At 56.3% G+C, this 16,051-nt stretch overlaps 7 protein-coding genes across 7 annotated transcripts; 4 read left to right on the forward strand and 3 right to left on the reverse strand.

Annotated features, from left to right (window-relative positions):
- Positions 1-242: 242 nt before the first annotated feature.
- Positions 243-1,577, reverse strand: E0L32_000031 (uncharacterized protein; the record flags this gene model as incomplete). The annotated part of the gene is made up of 1 exon (XM_031137351.1): positions 243-1,577. One exon carries the CDS (start codon positions 1,575-1,577, stop codon positions 243-245), a length of 1,335 nt encoding a protein of 444 aa, XP_030997408.1.
- A 1,458-nt stretch (positions 1,578-3,035) lies between these two features.
- Positions 3,036-4,069, forward strand: E0L32_000032 (uncharacterized protein; the record flags this gene model as incomplete). Its single annotated transcript, XM_031137462.1, has 3 exons — positions 3,036-3,236; positions 3,291-3,478; positions 3,541-4,069. The coding sequence occupies 3 exons, from the start codon at positions 3,036-3,038 to the stop codon at positions 4,067-4,069; spliced, it is 918 nt and encodes a 305-aa protein (XP_030997409.1).
- Positions 4,070-4,899: 830 nt separating this feature from the next.
- On the forward strand, positions 4,900-6,111 carry E0L32_000033 (uncharacterized protein; the record flags this gene model as incomplete). Its single annotated transcript, XM_031137573.1, has 2 exons — positions 4,900-4,905; positions 4,963-6,111. The coding sequence occupies 2 exons, from the start codon at positions 4,900-4,902 to the stop codon at positions 6,109-6,111; spliced, it is 1,155 nt and encodes a 384-aa protein (XP_030997410.1).
- A 145-nt stretch (positions 6,112-6,256) lies between these two features.
- On the reverse strand, positions 6,257-7,180 carry E0L32_000034 (uncharacterized protein; the record flags this gene model as incomplete). The annotated part of the gene is made up of 1 exon (XM_031137684.1): positions 6,257-7,180. One exon carries the CDS (start codon positions 7,178-7,180, stop codon positions 6,257-6,259), a length of 924 nt encoding a protein of 307 aa, XP_030997411.1.
- A 1,670-nt stretch (positions 7,181-8,850) lies between these two features.
- Positions 8,851-12,138, forward strand: E0L32_000035 (uncharacterized protein; the record flags this gene model as incomplete). Its single annotated transcript, XM_031137795.1, has 1 exon — positions 8,851-12,138. One exon carries the CDS (start codon positions 8,851-8,853, stop codon positions 12,136-12,138), a length of 3,288 nt encoding a protein of 1,095 aa, XP_030997412.1.
- A 673-nt stretch (positions 12,139-12,811) lies between these two features.
- E0L32_000036 (uncharacterized protein) lies at positions 12,812-13,144 on the reverse strand (the record flags this gene model as incomplete). The annotated part of the gene is made up of 2 exons (XM_031137906.1): positions 12,812-12,969; positions 13,048-13,144. 2 exons carry the CDS (start codon positions 13,142-13,144, stop codon positions 12,812-12,814), a joined length of 255 nt encoding a protein of 84 aa, XP_030997413.1.
- Positions 13,145-14,696: 1,552 nt separating this feature from the next.
- E0L32_000037 (uncharacterized protein) lies at positions 14,697-15,550 on the forward strand (the record flags this gene model as incomplete). Its single annotated transcript, XM_031138017.1, has 2 exons — positions 14,697-14,762; positions 14,876-15,550. 2 exons carry the CDS (start codon positions 14,697-14,699, stop codon positions 15,548-15,550), a joined length of 741 nt encoding a protein of 246 aa, XP_030997414.1.
- Positions 15,551-16,051: the final 501 nt, after the last annotated feature.

Here is a 16,051-nt window from a genome sequence, read left to right on the forward strand (position 1 = left end):
CCATACTTATGAGAACTTGACATGAGATATAATTTATTCATTATGATACTGTGTAGTATATGTACGCACTCTCAAGAACCGCGAGAGCACCGTATCAAGATCGTAAAGACGCCAGACGCCCTGACAATGAACCGTCTATCTGTTAAACGCCGAAATACAGTCTAAGTGATCTTGAATGGAGATGATACTAAGCATCCGCCCATTCATCTTGCTCTGCACCCGCTCATTGTGTGGTAATTCGACTAGATCCACGCGGCCACTGCGGCCACCAGCGCGATGTACCAGGGCCAAGCTCGAGGGAGCATCTTCATGTCTGCTGCGTTGGCTTTCTTCCCACAGCACACTCGGTCATAGGTTACATTGTTCATCTTGGCGGCCACTTCAAATACCGATCCCGGGGGGTCTCCGTAATTGTAGTAGTCGACATTGAGAAAGTTTGGTGGGCGTCCCCATTGCTCCTTGCACTGCTGCGCCGACACACCCAAGCTTCCGAAACCCGTGGCGTTGTTCGTTTCGTTTAGCAGCGTGGTTGCTGGTACGAGTATGCTGGTGCCCAGAAGCGAGACTTGCACGTTTAGATTGTGGTTGACGAGGTACATGCGCTTCTTGGCATCCTCAACCGACAAGTTCGGCGGGCGCTGAACGGTACAGGGGAAGGCCCGGTCCTCCGGGTCGAAGGGAGTCTCCCACAGCTGGCTGAACTCGTCGAGCAGCCAGGGGTAGGCGGTTTGATTTGCGTTGTAATCAAGAAACATGACGACGCGCTTGCCCGTCAGGATCATGTCCGAGAGGGTAGGCCACTCGTCTAGCGACATGGGAAGGTAGGGCGGCACGTATGCGAAGTCCACGATACCAGTCGACTCGATGTACGGGGCGTACAGCTCAGGTTTGGAATAGTTTCCATTGCCCAGCAAGATGGTAACCACGTCGTATGGGTGAGCCGCGACCCAGTTCTTGACCTTGGTCAGCCAGTCCGTGATGGGCCCCGCGTCGAGAATGTCGCACGAGGTGTGGCAGAAGTGCGGCTGGGTGCCGTTGGTAGGCCACTGGATCTGGGCCTGGAGGAAGCGGATGCCGTCATCGAGCTGCGTGACGACGCCCAGTTCTTGGTTCGAGGCAGCGCTGCCGGCACGGTCGAAGGGCGAGTTGTGGGCGGCAACCATGGTGATATTGCTGTACTTGCGAGCGCAAAACTCGGGCCAGTTATTGCAGGGCCGGGTGTTGGTGACGGCCGGCTGCGTCGCCGTGGAAGATGCCGTGCCCGTCCCGTTGACCGGCCGCGTGACAGTAGTGGTATGGGAGCCGGTGATGAGCGTCACAGTCTCCTCTTGCGAGGTAGCTGTTGACGACGAGCCCGTAGAGTTGGACGTCATCGATGTGCCCGAGCCGGACGGCGTCGAGGCCAAGGTGATCTTGGAGGGAAAGGACTGGTAAGTGCCTGTTGCCGGCGCCTTTGTTGACACCGATTTGGTGCCGGTGAGCACTGTGATACTTGTCTCGTCTGTCTTTGCATTTTGCGCCGCCGCACCCGCCAGCGAGGACAATACGAGGAGAGGTAGGAACATTAAAGAATACATTATGGCGGTATAAGAGACATAGAGGACAAGCTCGGGAGGTGAGGCCAGTCCTGCATCGGCAGGGCACGATAAAGTTACGAAATCAACAAAAACAAAACGGACGGACGAGGGTCAGTCCCAAGGCTGCATGGAACAGCCGCGAGATATGGTAAAAGAAAAACACGATAGTCTAATGACTTGTCAAAGGAAGGTGTGATGTTTGGGACCCAAGTTCCGTCATCGAACGTCAACGTCAGCCCTCACCCCCCCGTTGGAGCTTCGGCATCTGGACTGACGACTCCTGGCTCGCTAAAATTTAGTGAAGGATGTGTGGGTTAAGGGGGAGGCCCCACTGACAAGACCCGCTAGAAATCGTTGGTACCCAGCCCTGGAGGGCTGTGCTTGGCACCTGGACGGACGCCATGTCACCACTGCAGTTCCATCCAATCTAAAGCGGTTTTGACCGCTATAGCTCGTAAAGAATCAATGGCAGAGTGAGGGGTGTGGAAGATGCGTTAGTTGATTAATTCAGAAATACGATGATCTGGGAGACTATTGCGTTTTCTGCAACGATATCAGGGCTGAAATTCAGCCAAGGGCATGACTTCATGTTTCTAGAGTCTTGACTGCTTCTGAATGACGTCGATCTCCCCTGAGTCCACCGAGAAGTTTTTGGAGTAGGGATGGGCCGGCGGCTCTTGGCGATCGACAGCTACCCGCTGAAAAAACCCAGCTTGGAGATGATGATTGACGGGAGTGGTACTGTTGCTGTGGTTCATTCAATAGTTATTCAGTCCTCACCAAATGTCTGAAGAAAGAAGTCATGCGGCTCGTGAAACATGTTTAATGTCGTCCATGACCTGTCAATCGTGAGACACAAAACAGCCCTGGGAAAACATCCGGCTGCGCCACTGAGCAGAGCAGGGTTCAACGCCCAGTTAAGCTTACACGATCAATTCCCCATCCCTCCCTCAAATGTCCCATGGTCTTGCCGACCTAATAGTGGAACCAGACGCGTGTCTATGGAGGACTTGCAATCCGGAGACCGTAGTTGTTAGATCCGGGCGCTGTAATCTGGGCGGCTCTCCTCAGCAACTCCCTCCTCGTCTCTAAGAGCCCTGGGAAAGAATGGCTCAATGGGTAGCGTGCTGAACCCACATGCTACCCACCTGTCCTGCTGGCCTGTCGATCAGCACTCCCAGAATCTTGATCTGCCGTGGTCCTGTGCCTTGGCTCCGATCGAGCAGCACGGGATTCTTTCCCATGACCAGGTTCAAGCTGCTGACCTGTTGAGCATCGTGAGCCTGACCCCAATTCTTTCGTTTCAGATAACTGCTCAGCTGGTTCTGGCTCTCCTTCCACATCTTCATACCTTCCTCTCTGAACCGGGCATCGTCCTTGATCTCGGCGAAGGGGCCTGCCAGCCTTTCGCAGGCATCGTCTTGAGCTTCAGGCGCACGTCATAGATACCCGTTCATCATGGCGCTGCCGTCAATACTCGGCATTCGAAAACGCCATCAGACCAACGGACAACTTTCGACAAATTTAGATACCCAGTCGGCATCGACACGTTACGGCAATGTCTCCAAGGCAGATCTCAAGAGGGCCACCAAGACGCGCCGCATTGCGACGATGATCGCCTCGTTCTCATATCTCCTATCCGTCATCTTTCTTCTCCTGGTAAATACACACGACAGCACGCCGCACCGGCCCAAGAAACTAACCAGAGACTAGGTGATCATTGGCAACATTAATGGTTCTGGTGCTCTTCCTTCGATCTACTTCTTCAAGCTCGACCTGGCGGACATTATCCCCCAGTCAGCACCCAATGCCAACCTGATCAACTCCATTGCGAGAACCATTGGTCTTCATGACTTTTACCAAGTTGGCCTTTGGAACTTTTGTGAGGGCTATGCTGATACGTAAGTCTTGATTCTTGGGACTCTCTCAGGCCGAGTGATACAAATTGCTGACATCTATGAAGCGGCATCACTTATTGTTCAAAGCCCCAGAGGCTGTACTGGTTCAATCCTGTCAAGATCCTCATGAATGAGCTGCTTGCAGGCGCGACCATCGCGCTTCCCACGCAGGTCGTCCAAATATTGGACATTCTGCGGCTCACCTCACAACTCATGTTTGGGTTCTTCATGGCCGGAATTGTGCTGAACTTCGTCCTCATGCTCGCCTCTTTCCTGGCTGTCCGTTCGCGCTGGGTCAGCCTGCCTTTTGGCATCATTTCCTGTCTCGCCGGGCTCGTCGTCCTTGCCGCAACTGTTATCGGCACCGTCATCAGCCTCGTGTTTAAAATCGCCGCCGAATCTCAGTCAGAGCTCAACATACACGCTTATGTCGGCGTCAAGATGTTTGTCTTCATGTGGCTGGCTGTGGGGTTCACTGGCCTCAGCTTCATCATCCACTCCGGCATGGGTTGCTGTTGCACATCGCAAAGGGACATCAAGATTGGGCGGAAGAAGATACGCGAGAAGAGCCCTGTAGCTTCTACTGCAAGCTGAGGCTACTGTCTCATCGTCAGGCGAGGAACGTTTACCAATCGTGTTGGAATTTTGTCGCTCGCAAGAATGTTTGCTGCCCAATCTTACACACAACTGGCCAACACCAGAGCTCTGGTGAAACTGGCTCACCACACCTCGACGGGATTAATCTTATAGACATAGATATAGAATAGGCTAGCGCCGCATTTATCAGCAAAACATCGAATACCAGGAAATACACCAAGAGGTATAACGTGAAGATCTGTAACATATCAGTCGAAGATGGTACTGATTCTCTCTGGCTTTCTAGGCTTGTCTTGCAGCAGGCGCCACTAGATCCAAAGCAATCCTGTAAACACATCACCTCAGTAATCCAATGGCATTTTATGCCAAAATATCCCCGAGGCTGAGTCGAATCGCTGGTGGTAGAGTCGGTCATCGAGGCCCGCTTCCTCGGAGTTGGGACACTTGGAGGCCGACGTCAGCTCGTGGTGGAGACCCCACATTCGCAGTGGTGATCAACTTCATCCAATTCGGGCATGAATGGCATTGGTGTTCATCAACCTTCCTAGCCGTCTTTTGCTTTTTGGTTCTATTTCGCATTATCGTAAAGTTTGTTCCGCATGGCTTTGACAGATATCCCGAGGTTTCATCGCAACAATGTCCAGACACTGCGACGGTCTCCCCTGGCCGAGATCTCGGGAGCTCTCGGGGATCTAGGCACTCTCCTACCTCTCATGATAGCCCTCGCCATACAAGGCTCTATATCCCTCTCGACCACTCTTGTCTTTTCAGGCTTTTTCAATATAGTGACGGGGGTTGTATTTGGGATACCGCTCCCCGTCCAGCCCATGAAGGTAAGCTCTGCAGCCAAGAACAGCAGTCTTTCAGTTTTACTAACACCACACTCGCAGGCAATAGCAGCGGCAGCTATCGCCTCCCACTCCTCCCTGCGCGATACCGTGGCTGCCGGCGGCCTCGTCAGCGCCGCGGTGCTTCTGCTCAGCGCCACCGGCCTCCTCCGCCGGCTGACCGACTTCATCCCCGTCCCCGTCGTCAAGGGCATCCAGTTCGGCGCCGGCCTGTCCCTCATCATCTCGGCCGGGTCCACCCTGCTCCGGGACCTCCCCTGGGTCGCCGACCCCTTCGACAACCGCCTCTGGGCCCTGCTAGCCTTCCTCGCCCTCGTCCTCACGCAGAAGCGCCCCACGCGGCGCTTCCCCTACGCCCTCGTCATGTTCCTCCTCGGCCTCGTCCTGTCCCTCGTCGCCGTCGTCGTCGGCACCACCGCCCACCGCGGCGCGCGCCTGCCCTCCCCGGCCCTCTGGCGGCCCCGCGCCCTGCTCCCGGCCTTCGCCTCCGCCGACGCCTGGTCCATGGCCGTCGCGCAGCTGCCCCTCACGACGCTCAACTCGGTCGTCGCCGTCGCGAGCCTGGCCGCCGACCTCTTCCCGGACTACGGCCGCGCGCCGTCCGTCACGGCCATGGGCCTGAGCGTCGGCGCCATGAACCTCGCGGGCTGCTGGTTCGGCGCCATGCCCGTGTGCCACGGCGCCGGCGGCCTGGCGGCGCAGTACCGCTTCGGGGCGCGCAGCGGCGCCAGCGTCGCGCTGCTCGGCCTGTCCAAGGTGGCGCTCGGCCTGGCGTTCGGCGAGACGCTGCTGGACCTCATGCGGTGCTTCCCCCGCGCCGTCCTGGGCGTCATGGTCGTCGCCGCGGGGCTGGAGCTGGCGGCCGTGGGCCAGAGCCTGAACCACGGCGCGCCTGACCTGTGGGAGGAGGCGCTGGCGGCAGACGGGGCCGGCGGGACGGGCGACGCGGCCGCGGCGGCGCAGAGGATGGTCGCGGGGTTCAAGAGGCACAGAGACATTTCGGACGAGGAGCGCCGGGAGCGGTGGACGGTCATGCTGATGACGACGGCGGGCATCCTCGCGTTCAAGAACGACGGCGTGGGCTTTGCTGCTGGTATGTTGTGCTTTTGGGCATACAGGCTATCTGACTGGCTGGACCGGAAGACTGGGGGCCGTCTGTCTGCTCCCGAGTCTCGTCCGCTACTGCATTGAGGCAACGACGTTACTTGGCCAAAGAGGGCACGAACATGATTATAAAAAGTTTATTGGCTAGGCATATAATCAATCCCACGTCCCGATTCATGGCATACCAGGTTGTCATTCACTCTCGAGGCATACAATCTCCACTTGGGGGTCTTCACACGATACTCCCGGGGGCAAAGGAACGATCCGTGGTCACTCTCTCCAGTTTCTTCAGGAAGCCATCTTCGTCAATCCCAATCTCGAGTCCGTCACGGTGCTGCTCCTTGACCTTGTTCAGCAGGAGGTTGTTGTATACAAAGAAGAGCAGCATGCATGTCAGTGTCACACTCGCCTCCACAATGGCAACCACCGTGGCAGAGGGGCCCCAGTCACCACGCTGTTGGCTGTAAACGATCGTCAGAGTCGAGAGCAGGCCGGCGATCCCGTTCAGTATCCCGGGCATGTACAGCTTGTTGAGCAGCCAGATGTAGTTGTGTCGCCACCTCAAGGCCAAGCAGAACATGCCCAAGCCCCCCATACTGCAGAACAAAACCCCGACAATGATGAAGGGGGTACTGTTAGCAGCCGCCAGGCGTAGATTGGACCCCGAATCGTTCTGGGTCGAGGCATCGTCACTCGATTTGGGGATTGAGTTGAGAGCCCCAGCGGAGATGATGAAGCCGGCGAGGAGGATCCACGTGAGGAGAGAGGCAATGATATTGTGCAGGCGCGGAATGCGGTCCAGAGCTAGCAGCATGCTCATGTACTTGGTATGGGCGAGCGTCTGCCGGCTCGAGGTAGAGAAGGCGGATATGCCGGGGCCGGAAGTCCCCAGGGGCATGGGAAAGGGCGTGATGGTGCGCCCGGGTTGAGAAAACGCCGTCGCGGTCGTGCCGGTCTCGGCGCTGGCACGCCGCACATCGCGCTCGGGACGGCCCAAGCTATGCCGGACACGTGGCAGAGGCCAGGGCGATTCAAGTTGAATGAGCAGGTCCCTGCGCAGAGACTGGCGGCCGAGGTCTCTTGAGCCGCACTGGCGGCCGCTGGGATATACGGAAGGGTTTTGGGGGGTCTGAGCCGGTGTCGAAGATTGCTCCATGGTCAGTGGCGTACATAAGAGGCAACAAAGGAGGGCGTGCTTGGAATAGCATCGATTCAAGGCAATGGGTAGCCTGTGGATGAGGGACTTTCAGTACGTTGTAGCAGTTCTTGTTGTCAGGGTGTCAAATGCGTGAAGCTGGATGGTTTAGCAAGGTAGGTGTAAGTTACTGATCAAAATAGGATGTCTGAATGATCCAGATACCGTCGGAAGGAGGCACATTATATACGCGTGTCTACGAACGACATTGCGTTCCTGAAAGGAGCGTAGCCGTTGTGAACGGTTGAGGTTAGCTTGGGCTGAAGCAAGGTCCATGGAAGAGAACCTGACATGTGGCGCATCCCAAAACCGCACTTGACGGGTATCGAATCAGTTCGCGATGCTGTGGCATCAGATCAGAGTTGACGGCCCAAACCCGGATAGACTCCTTGACACGTCGGCTCGTTGGTGCGGATTGGCTGTGGTTCTCATACCTACCCAAAACTTGCCCAATACGGAGTGTTCATGTTCCCGTCATAGGCTCCTCTTGACAGCGATTGCTTGCATATGCCGAAACCCGTTCTCCCAGACACGATTTGACTGGCTGCCCCCGTGGGGGGTTCCGGGGGAAGCGCTGTCCCTGTTCGTCTTGACTTTAGTGTTTGGCGATACTTGATAGGTGCGCATTGCATGATGCTTGGGCCGTTGATGCCTTGTACAAGTACCAACTGCCCTACAACGAGGAAAGCTGCAGGTCTGGTCAATGACGGACCGCATGAGCCAGTCTGGAGAAAAGAAGGTACCACCTGGGTACCAACCTCGAGTGATCTCGGGCTTGGTCAGGACTGGGTCGGGCTAAGATTCTCCTTCGGGTTCCCGTGGTTGACGCATGGTGGTGACCGCGATCCATCCACACATCTTACATGCTACGAGGCGACTGAGTGACTGAGTGGAGTATAGACCTCAAGTCTCGATCCAAAAAGATAGAGAGGTAGCCATTCCGACTGGGCTCCCACTTCCCATGGCTTGATGTACAGTGATTTGAGGTGACTCCGGACTGCAGTGATCACCCAAAGAGATGCACAATGTTGAAGAAGACGATCATGACATCGAGGATCACAGTTAGTTAGGTTCTGTTGATGGTAGGTACCTAGGTAGAAGGAACGCAGCGATCCCCTGCACTAATACCTACCTACCTACAGTACTTGCCTTAAGGAAACCGCCTCTGATAAGTAAGAGTAATATCTATCTGCTCAGTTCAACTTCGTACCAAGGGCGACTGGCTGTCTGGAAGAGGGGAAGGAGCGCCCATCGGTCGGACACCAAGGATAAGTCCCGCTTTTTCCAATTCGTAGTGGAGACAATGGAGGGTCATCAGCCAATCAGCACAGCCAAACGTGGGCAGGAGCAAGGGAGGTGCGGTACAGTTGAGGTGGTTGCCCCAGCTAAACTTTTTTTGGGATGCGCGATTGGACGCTGCAGGCAGGCAGGACTGGCTTCGACTGGGTCGCTCCCTCGCCTGGCCAGGTTAGAGTCGGGGCAGAATTATTGTTGCTGCCGCCGAAGCGACGACTTTCGCATCGTCTCCTCTCACCACCCAACCCAGTCGCAAATCGACCCAGGCCCTTCCATCCCCCATCCACCGGCCTCCCGGGGCGCAAGACGAAGGAGCTGTCCCTCTCCGACCAGCGATGACTTCGTCCGCAGTTGCCAGCGGCCAGCTTGGCCTGCCGACGAAGTCCGCGACGCCCCCGCCTAAGCCCGAACCTGGGTCACCGCCCAGCACCTACGATGCTGGTTCCAGTTACCACGGCGCACCACCGCCGGTTGAGCCTACTCAGACCCAGGGCGAGGCTCGGCCCTCAGACCAGCAGCAGATGCTACAAAATGTCGAGGCTTCCTCAGCGGCCGTGGCTCCTACAAAACCCGAGCCAGACAGCGCGCCTGCCGAATATACCGGCGCAACAACAGAGGCGACTCCCTCTACGCCCGTTGCGACAGTACCGAAAACCGAGCCGCAAGATCTGCAGCCAAACACCATGAATCTGCCCTCATTTTACAACACGCCTCAGAACATGCCGCTCTATCCCGCAAACGGCATGTCTTCTGATGTCATGGCCATGATCCAGCTGGCCCGCATTGCGAATGCCGAAGTCATGAGCCGCCACCATGGCAACACTGTCACTCCTGCCGAGGTGTCCATGCTGACCCCGAGCCACGAGATGGCCGACCCCCTGACCATGGGGAATGGCGCCAACACCACTGCTGTTGCCGCCGCCATGTCACAAGGCTTGGAGTCGTTCGCGCGCATAGAGTTCGCCGACAGCGTCTTCCAGATGACCACCTATGCCGTCATCATCGGCCGTGATCAACGTGCTCTGAACCAGGCACGTCTTGATGAAAAGCGAAAGCAAGAATACAACAGGCAGGTTGAGGAATACACCGCCAAGGGCCTTCCTGTACCAGCGCCACCCTCTCCAACGCGTGGCAAGTTTAGTAAATCCTACGTCAGTGAGGAGGGCGGTATGCTGGGTCCCGAGTCCGACGGCGACGAAAACCCACGACCATCAAAACGGAGAAAGACTCACAGCGCCGCGGGCTCATCGTCCCACAACTCACATCAACATCAGGAAGATGCCGTCGAAGCCCAGCAACCCGCCGATGCCAAGAGTCAGAATCTGATCTCAAATAGGCAATATGTTTCCCACACACCTGGTGCTGCCACCGTTGACCTGGAATCTCTCCGTCCCTCGCCTCACCACGTGCCCTTCATTGGCATTCACTCCCCCGGGCCTGATATCGCAAGCCGGACCAAGGCCATCTCGCGAGAACATTTGAAAATCAGATATAATCGTGAAAAGGGTGTATTTGAGGCAATTCCACTCCACAGAAATGGCTTTTTTCGAGATGACATACATTACAAGGACGAGCCCGTCATCCTCAAAAGCGGTGACAGGCTCCAGATCAAGGATGTCGACTTTGCCTTCATTATCAACGGCGTCAAGCACGGGTGCACGGGAGCAGAGGACGAGTTCGAGGAAGAAGAGACTTCGAGTAAACGTTACTCTGAAGGCGGAAAGGAAATGAGTTTCGAGTTCGAAAGCTCACATGCGGGAGAAGTACAGGAAACCAGCGATGAAGAAGAAGCTGCTGAAGGAGAAGAGAGTGATAAAGCATCCGCCGATGGCGATGAGCGAGAAGCAGACGAAGACGAGGTTATGGAAACCGTTGAGTTGGATGAGCAGGGCGGCGACAAGGCAGCTCTCCTTGACCCTCTACTGGGTCTACCGATGCCCCCCAAGAAGCGAGGACCTGGTAGGCCGCCCAAGAATGGGATCATGTCTAAGAGAGAAGAGCGACTTCGCAAAAAGCTGGCTCAGGAACAAGCCAAGAAGACTTTGCCACAGCTGCCTCCCGGAGAGCCACCAGTCAAGAGGAAGGTCGGTCGTCCCAGAAAACACCCACTGCCGGAAAATGCTGGCGACAAGCCGGAAAAACGCAAGTACAAGCCTCGCAAACCCAAGAACCCCGAGGACGGTGCTGGATCCGATCCAGAGAAGGCCATCAAGGAGAAGAGACGAGAGAAGCCGAAGACTCCGCCACTCGAGCTCAAGGTGGAGGACTTTACGCCTGCTCAACTCGAAAAGCCCAACAAGAACTATGGCGTCCTTATCGACGAAGTACTCTCAGAAGCACCGCCTGAGGGACTTACCCTCAAACAGATCTACAAGAGGATCCAGAAAAAGTACCCCTTCTATTACTTCAACGTCGAGACCAAAGGATGGGAGAGCAGTGTCCGTCACAATCTCATTGGAAACGATGCTTTCAGGAAGAACGAAGAAACACATCTCTGGAGTCGTATACCGGGTATTGAGCTCGACGCGGGCAAGAAGCGGAAAGCGAACTCTCCTGATCAGTCCACCGCCGCTCTTCACAACCTCAACCCACAATGGAACCCACAGATGCCGCACCCTCAATTCCACGGCGATCACATGGCTGCAGGACCGCATGGCTTTAGACCAAGCCCATTACCAGCTCCAACACATGGCCTGCCAATCGTCAACAACCAGGCTATGGCGAATCCGCCCAACTTCCAGCCGCAGCCCGGACTGGCGGGCTCGCCGCCACAGGGTCAGAACCCGGCGCGGCCTGCCTTTCCGCTTCCACCACAGGCCCCTGCCCCTGCCCAACTGCCAGGGTATGGCCCGGCAGCCGTCCAGCGCCAATTGCAGATGGGTGCGCAAGCTGGCTCGTATAGTTCCCCATATGCGCCCAAACCACCGCAGACGCCTGCGGCCGGCGGCGCTGCTGGCCAACAAGCACCGGTCATTCAACGGCCTGCGCAACCAGCGACCGCCGTTCCACGACCACAGGGACAAATGCCACAGCCTGGGGTACCTGCGGGTCAACCTAGCAGTGTTGCCGCAGCCAGCAGCGCGACGGTTACCCCGGCTGTCGCGGGTGCGTCTAATGGCGCAGCGGTCACGCTCAAACCTGTGGTCGATCCGGAGCTGTTCAATTTCCTCAAGACGTTCAAGAACCAAGTCATATCACAACTCGAGAAGCGCTTCAACAAGGCCGAGGCCATAGCCATGTCCGTCATCAATCGGGGTATTGGACTCTCGACTGAGAGCATCGTCCCGGAGCACGAAAACATCGAGAAGATCATTTCAGGTGTCTTTGACACTGCGAAAAAGAAGTTTCCTGACAGCAAGAATCTGGATCCCAAGTTGATCTCCATTCTGACCACTTTCAAAGCTGGCTGGGTCGATACGCTAAAGCCGAAGCTTGGGCAGCCCAAGTCGGAAGCTCTGCTGCTTTCTGCGATTGATCGTGTGCTCGGTTTCACCGACAAGAGTATCATGCATCCGGCGAACGACACTGAGAAGGAGGAATTCGAACAGGCTGAGAACCTGTTCATGCCGCACATCAAGCAACAAGTTGAACAGTATCAGCGGACCATATCACTAGGGAGATAGTCACCATGGGGGACCAAGCAACATCCGGCGTTATGCTTTTCTGATGTTTTAGAGTGCGGCCACATGTCGCCATGTCTTATGATCACATTTGGGAGGGCTACAAAAATATCTGGTAGAACATGTCCTTTTGGTACGATGGGACCTAGGGCGGGTGTTCGGAGGGATTAATCTGAGCTGCATACATACCCCTGATTCAAGGCTCTCGAGCGAATGAAAGTAATGATTTTGGCGACGTTTCTTTTTCATACCTGCGAGGGCTTGTTATGTTGAGGAGAGCTCTGGTGGGGTGGTAGCTGTGAGAGATGGTGATACTGTGACGAAGGGCAGGCGGCGCGGGAGGAGATGATCTATGTCAGTGAGAGCCAGAGCCAGCAGGCCAACGACGAAAAGTCCACACAGTCAAGCTGTTGGTCGGAATGTATGTAGGAGTATCCAATTATGGGTGTATTTCTCGATTCGACGACTGTAATCGTGAGCGCAGAACGCCGTGACATCATGATGCTTTACAAGAATTGGCAAGAAAACGAAAATGAAAAATGAAAACAAATGCCCTCTCATGACCAAGCTCGACCTGTCTAGATGCAAACCCGAGTCTCCCGAGCCCAACGAGCACACGCATCACATCGTCGTTCGTCCGCATACACACCATGGTCTAGACGACAACTTGCTTCTCTCATAGCTTGGCGCTGTCGGCCACAGTGCCGACCTTGAGCTTGCCGGCGTACTTGTCCAGCACCTTCTGGTTGTGGTACTTCCAGAACTGCTTGGTGGCGTCCTTGCCGGCCATGCGCTTCAGGATCTTGGCGCCGCCGGGATGCTCCTCCAGAAAGCCTTGTGCGGTTGGCAGTTGTCTTAGTAAACGGCGCGAAATCCTTGAGGGGAGGGCAGGAAGAGGGTTTAATCACGAACCGGCAACGTCGTAGACGCCGTCATCTACGATGATGAACATGCCCTCCTTCTCGTCCTTGTGCTTGGCGACCTCGGCCTTGGTGAACGACTTGGACATGTTTACGGATCTGGACTGTGGACAGGGCCTGAAGCGATTCTATGCGATGGCGTACAGAGAAGAGTTGCAGGCCGTGAAGCAGCAGTATAGCGGATTGCAAAGCGATGGTTTGTCGTGAGATGGCAAGATTGAGCGTGCCGAGAACTTGGAGAACAGGTCACACTTGAGGTCATCGAGGCTTGTTAATCCCAGCGACGCCTTTGGCTAGATCGGGGGGGGCAGGCTCATGGCGGACCTCGGCTTGTTTTCCTGGGGTTTGCGGAGATGGCGCCGCGTGATAGGCCGTGCCTGGGGCACTACCCTAACCCTGGGCCAGACCTCGGGTGAGCTAAGAGCGGGAAACATAGTTGAGTACAACGCGCTATTCACAGTCAACAAACTCCGTGCACAACATCTTGAAACAGCCTCGCGATATGGCTGGAAAAGGACAATGCCGAGTGGCTTGAACGAGCCCATAAGGCTGAATACTGGAAAGGGGTTGACTTGCTGCTCCGCCGCATACGCCTTCCCGAGGTAGGAGATCAGCGGTAAGCTCCGGGAATGGGTGGCCTGGAAAACATCCGGGCTCCTGACCTCGTGCGCTTCGACTATTGTTCCATGTTCTTCCCTCCTATTTCTACTTCTGGTTTCTGTATGCCGTGTTATCACAGCAAACTTGGGCTCTGATTTCCGACAATGTGCTGATGACTAGATGGCTGCATAATATCTGTTTCGCCTACTTTACAATGGCTTCATCTCTTCCTCCCGGCGACTCGGAGCATTTCTCATAACCTGGAAATCCTCATAGCCCACCACGGCAGCGAGTGCGGCCGTGGTGAACACGTACTTCGGCACTGCGACGCTGTGGCGTGAACCCGCTGGCACTTCAAGGCACTGTCAAGTGATCGTCGTCATGCTGCTGTTGCATGTCAATATGTGGTCGAGTGACCCCATTCGCCATTTCGGGTCGCAGGGAGTGTTTCCGCCTTGTCCCTAATCTGGAGCCGGCCGGTCTGCTGGCCAACCCCACACACGCGGTACATGGAAGAGCCTCGTTGCGTGCGTACGCCTCCAGAGGTGCTCTCCTCTCGGCGTCCCTACGGAGCGTGCCCAATCTGGGTGCGCAATGTATCGAATATAACGCTTATATTAACCGGCCTCCCTCGCAGGCCTGGGGACCCCGCCATGTCAGATTGCCGACTGCAGCGGCCCCGTGTTTCGGCAGCGCGGCGATTCGCTGGAGGCGTTCGCCGTGCTCCCCCAAGCAGGGATGGGGGACGCCTGGGCACTATGGGAATCGTCTTCTGCGCACTTCTGCGCTGTCCGGGAGTTGACGCCCTCGGCGCTTTTTCTGTGCTTGAGAGGGCGGCCGGCGTTATATTGGTGTTGTGCTGTTGTCGAGTGGCCGTCTGCCGAGCACATTGCGCGGCGTGACGAACCTGCACGGGGGATGATATACATATAAAGGAGAGGCTGTATCCTCGGATTTCCCAGAAACTCGTGTGTTCTGCTGGCCTTCAGATACCGCTTGACCAGATACGTGATAGTAGTCAGTTACAACTACCGGGTCATCATGAAGTTCTCCTTGGGAGCCGTCGTGGCGTTTTGTGCTGCCGCCCAGGCGCACTGCATCTTCCAGGTTTGTCACCCGTTTTTTTTCGCATTCACGTTGTTTTGCGTGACGAAAGAATAATAACCATTTTTTTTTGTCTTTGTACGCGTGTACTGACGGAGAGACTCTTCTACCAACAGCAAATGTCGGTCAACGGCAAGTCGGCCGGCCTGCTCAAGGGCCTCCGCGCGCCCAACAACAACAACCCGGTGCAGGACGTCAACAGCAACAACATGGTCTGCGGGCAGCCCGGCTCGACCTCGCAGGACGTCATCGACGTGGCGCCGGGGGACAAGATCGGCGCGCTCTGGCAGCACGTCATCGGCGGCGCGCAGTTCCAGGGCGACCGCGACAACCCGATCGCGCACTCGCACAAGGGCCCCGTCATGGCCTACCTGGCCAAGGTCGACAACGCCGCCTCGGCGGCCCAGCAGGGGCTCAAGTGGTTCAAGATCGCCGACGACGGCTTCGACACGGGCAGCAAGACGTGGGGGGTCGACCGCATGATCCAGAACCAAGGGTGGTCCTACTTTACCATGCCCGCGTGCATCGCGCCGGGCCAGTACCTCCTGCGCGTCGAGATCCTGGCGCTGCACTCGGCCAAGAACCAGGGCCAGGCGCAGTTCTACCAGTCGTGCGCCCAGGTCCGCGTGTCCGGCAGCGGCAGCTTCGCGCCGTCGCAGACGGTCAGCTTCCCCGGGGCGTACCGCGCCAACGACCCGGGCATCCTGATCAACATCTACGGCCCCATGGGCCAGCCCGACAACGGCGGCAAGCAGTACAAGTCGCCGGGTCCCGACGTGATCCAGTGCTAGAACGGTGGTGCAAAATGTGGGAGTCCGGTCGGCCCAGGGGGGCTTTCGGAGGGTGGCCATTGCGTGAGGCGGCAGGCTGGCCGTCGGCCGTGAGAACAATGACCATTTTTTGTCCGCTTCGCATTCACGGCATAGCAATAGCTCCTGTCCCACCTCAAATGTCAATAGCATTCACCAATCACACAGCGCAGCCACATTGAACAGCCTAGGTACAAGTAGTTGTATGTGACTACCATGTAGAGATTCTTGGAAAGTGTCTAATCACAAAGCTGATTTTGCCTATCTCGCCCGCGTCTGGTTAGGAATGCTCTTGTCTAGGTGCTGGGCATGCTTGGCTGGCTCGGGTCCAAGCATTGGCGTTCTGAATAGCTTCTCACCGCCTCGAGGCTGCGATGGGAGGGAAATCCGGTTCGCCTCACTACCGTTATTTTTGCGTGTGTAGAGTCTCAAGACAGAGAGAGGGACTGGACTGGCAGGCACATTTATCGTGAGGGGATATCA

Source organism: Thyridium curvatum, assembly GCF_004353045.1.
Source record: "Thyridium curvatum strain D216 chromosome Unknown NODE_1_length_1224711_cov_81.814160, whole genome shotgun sequence".
Classification (NCBI taxonomy): domain Eukaryota; kingdom Fungi; phylum Ascomycota; class Sordariomycetes; order Thyridiales; family Thyridiaceae; genus Thyridium; species Thyridium curvatum.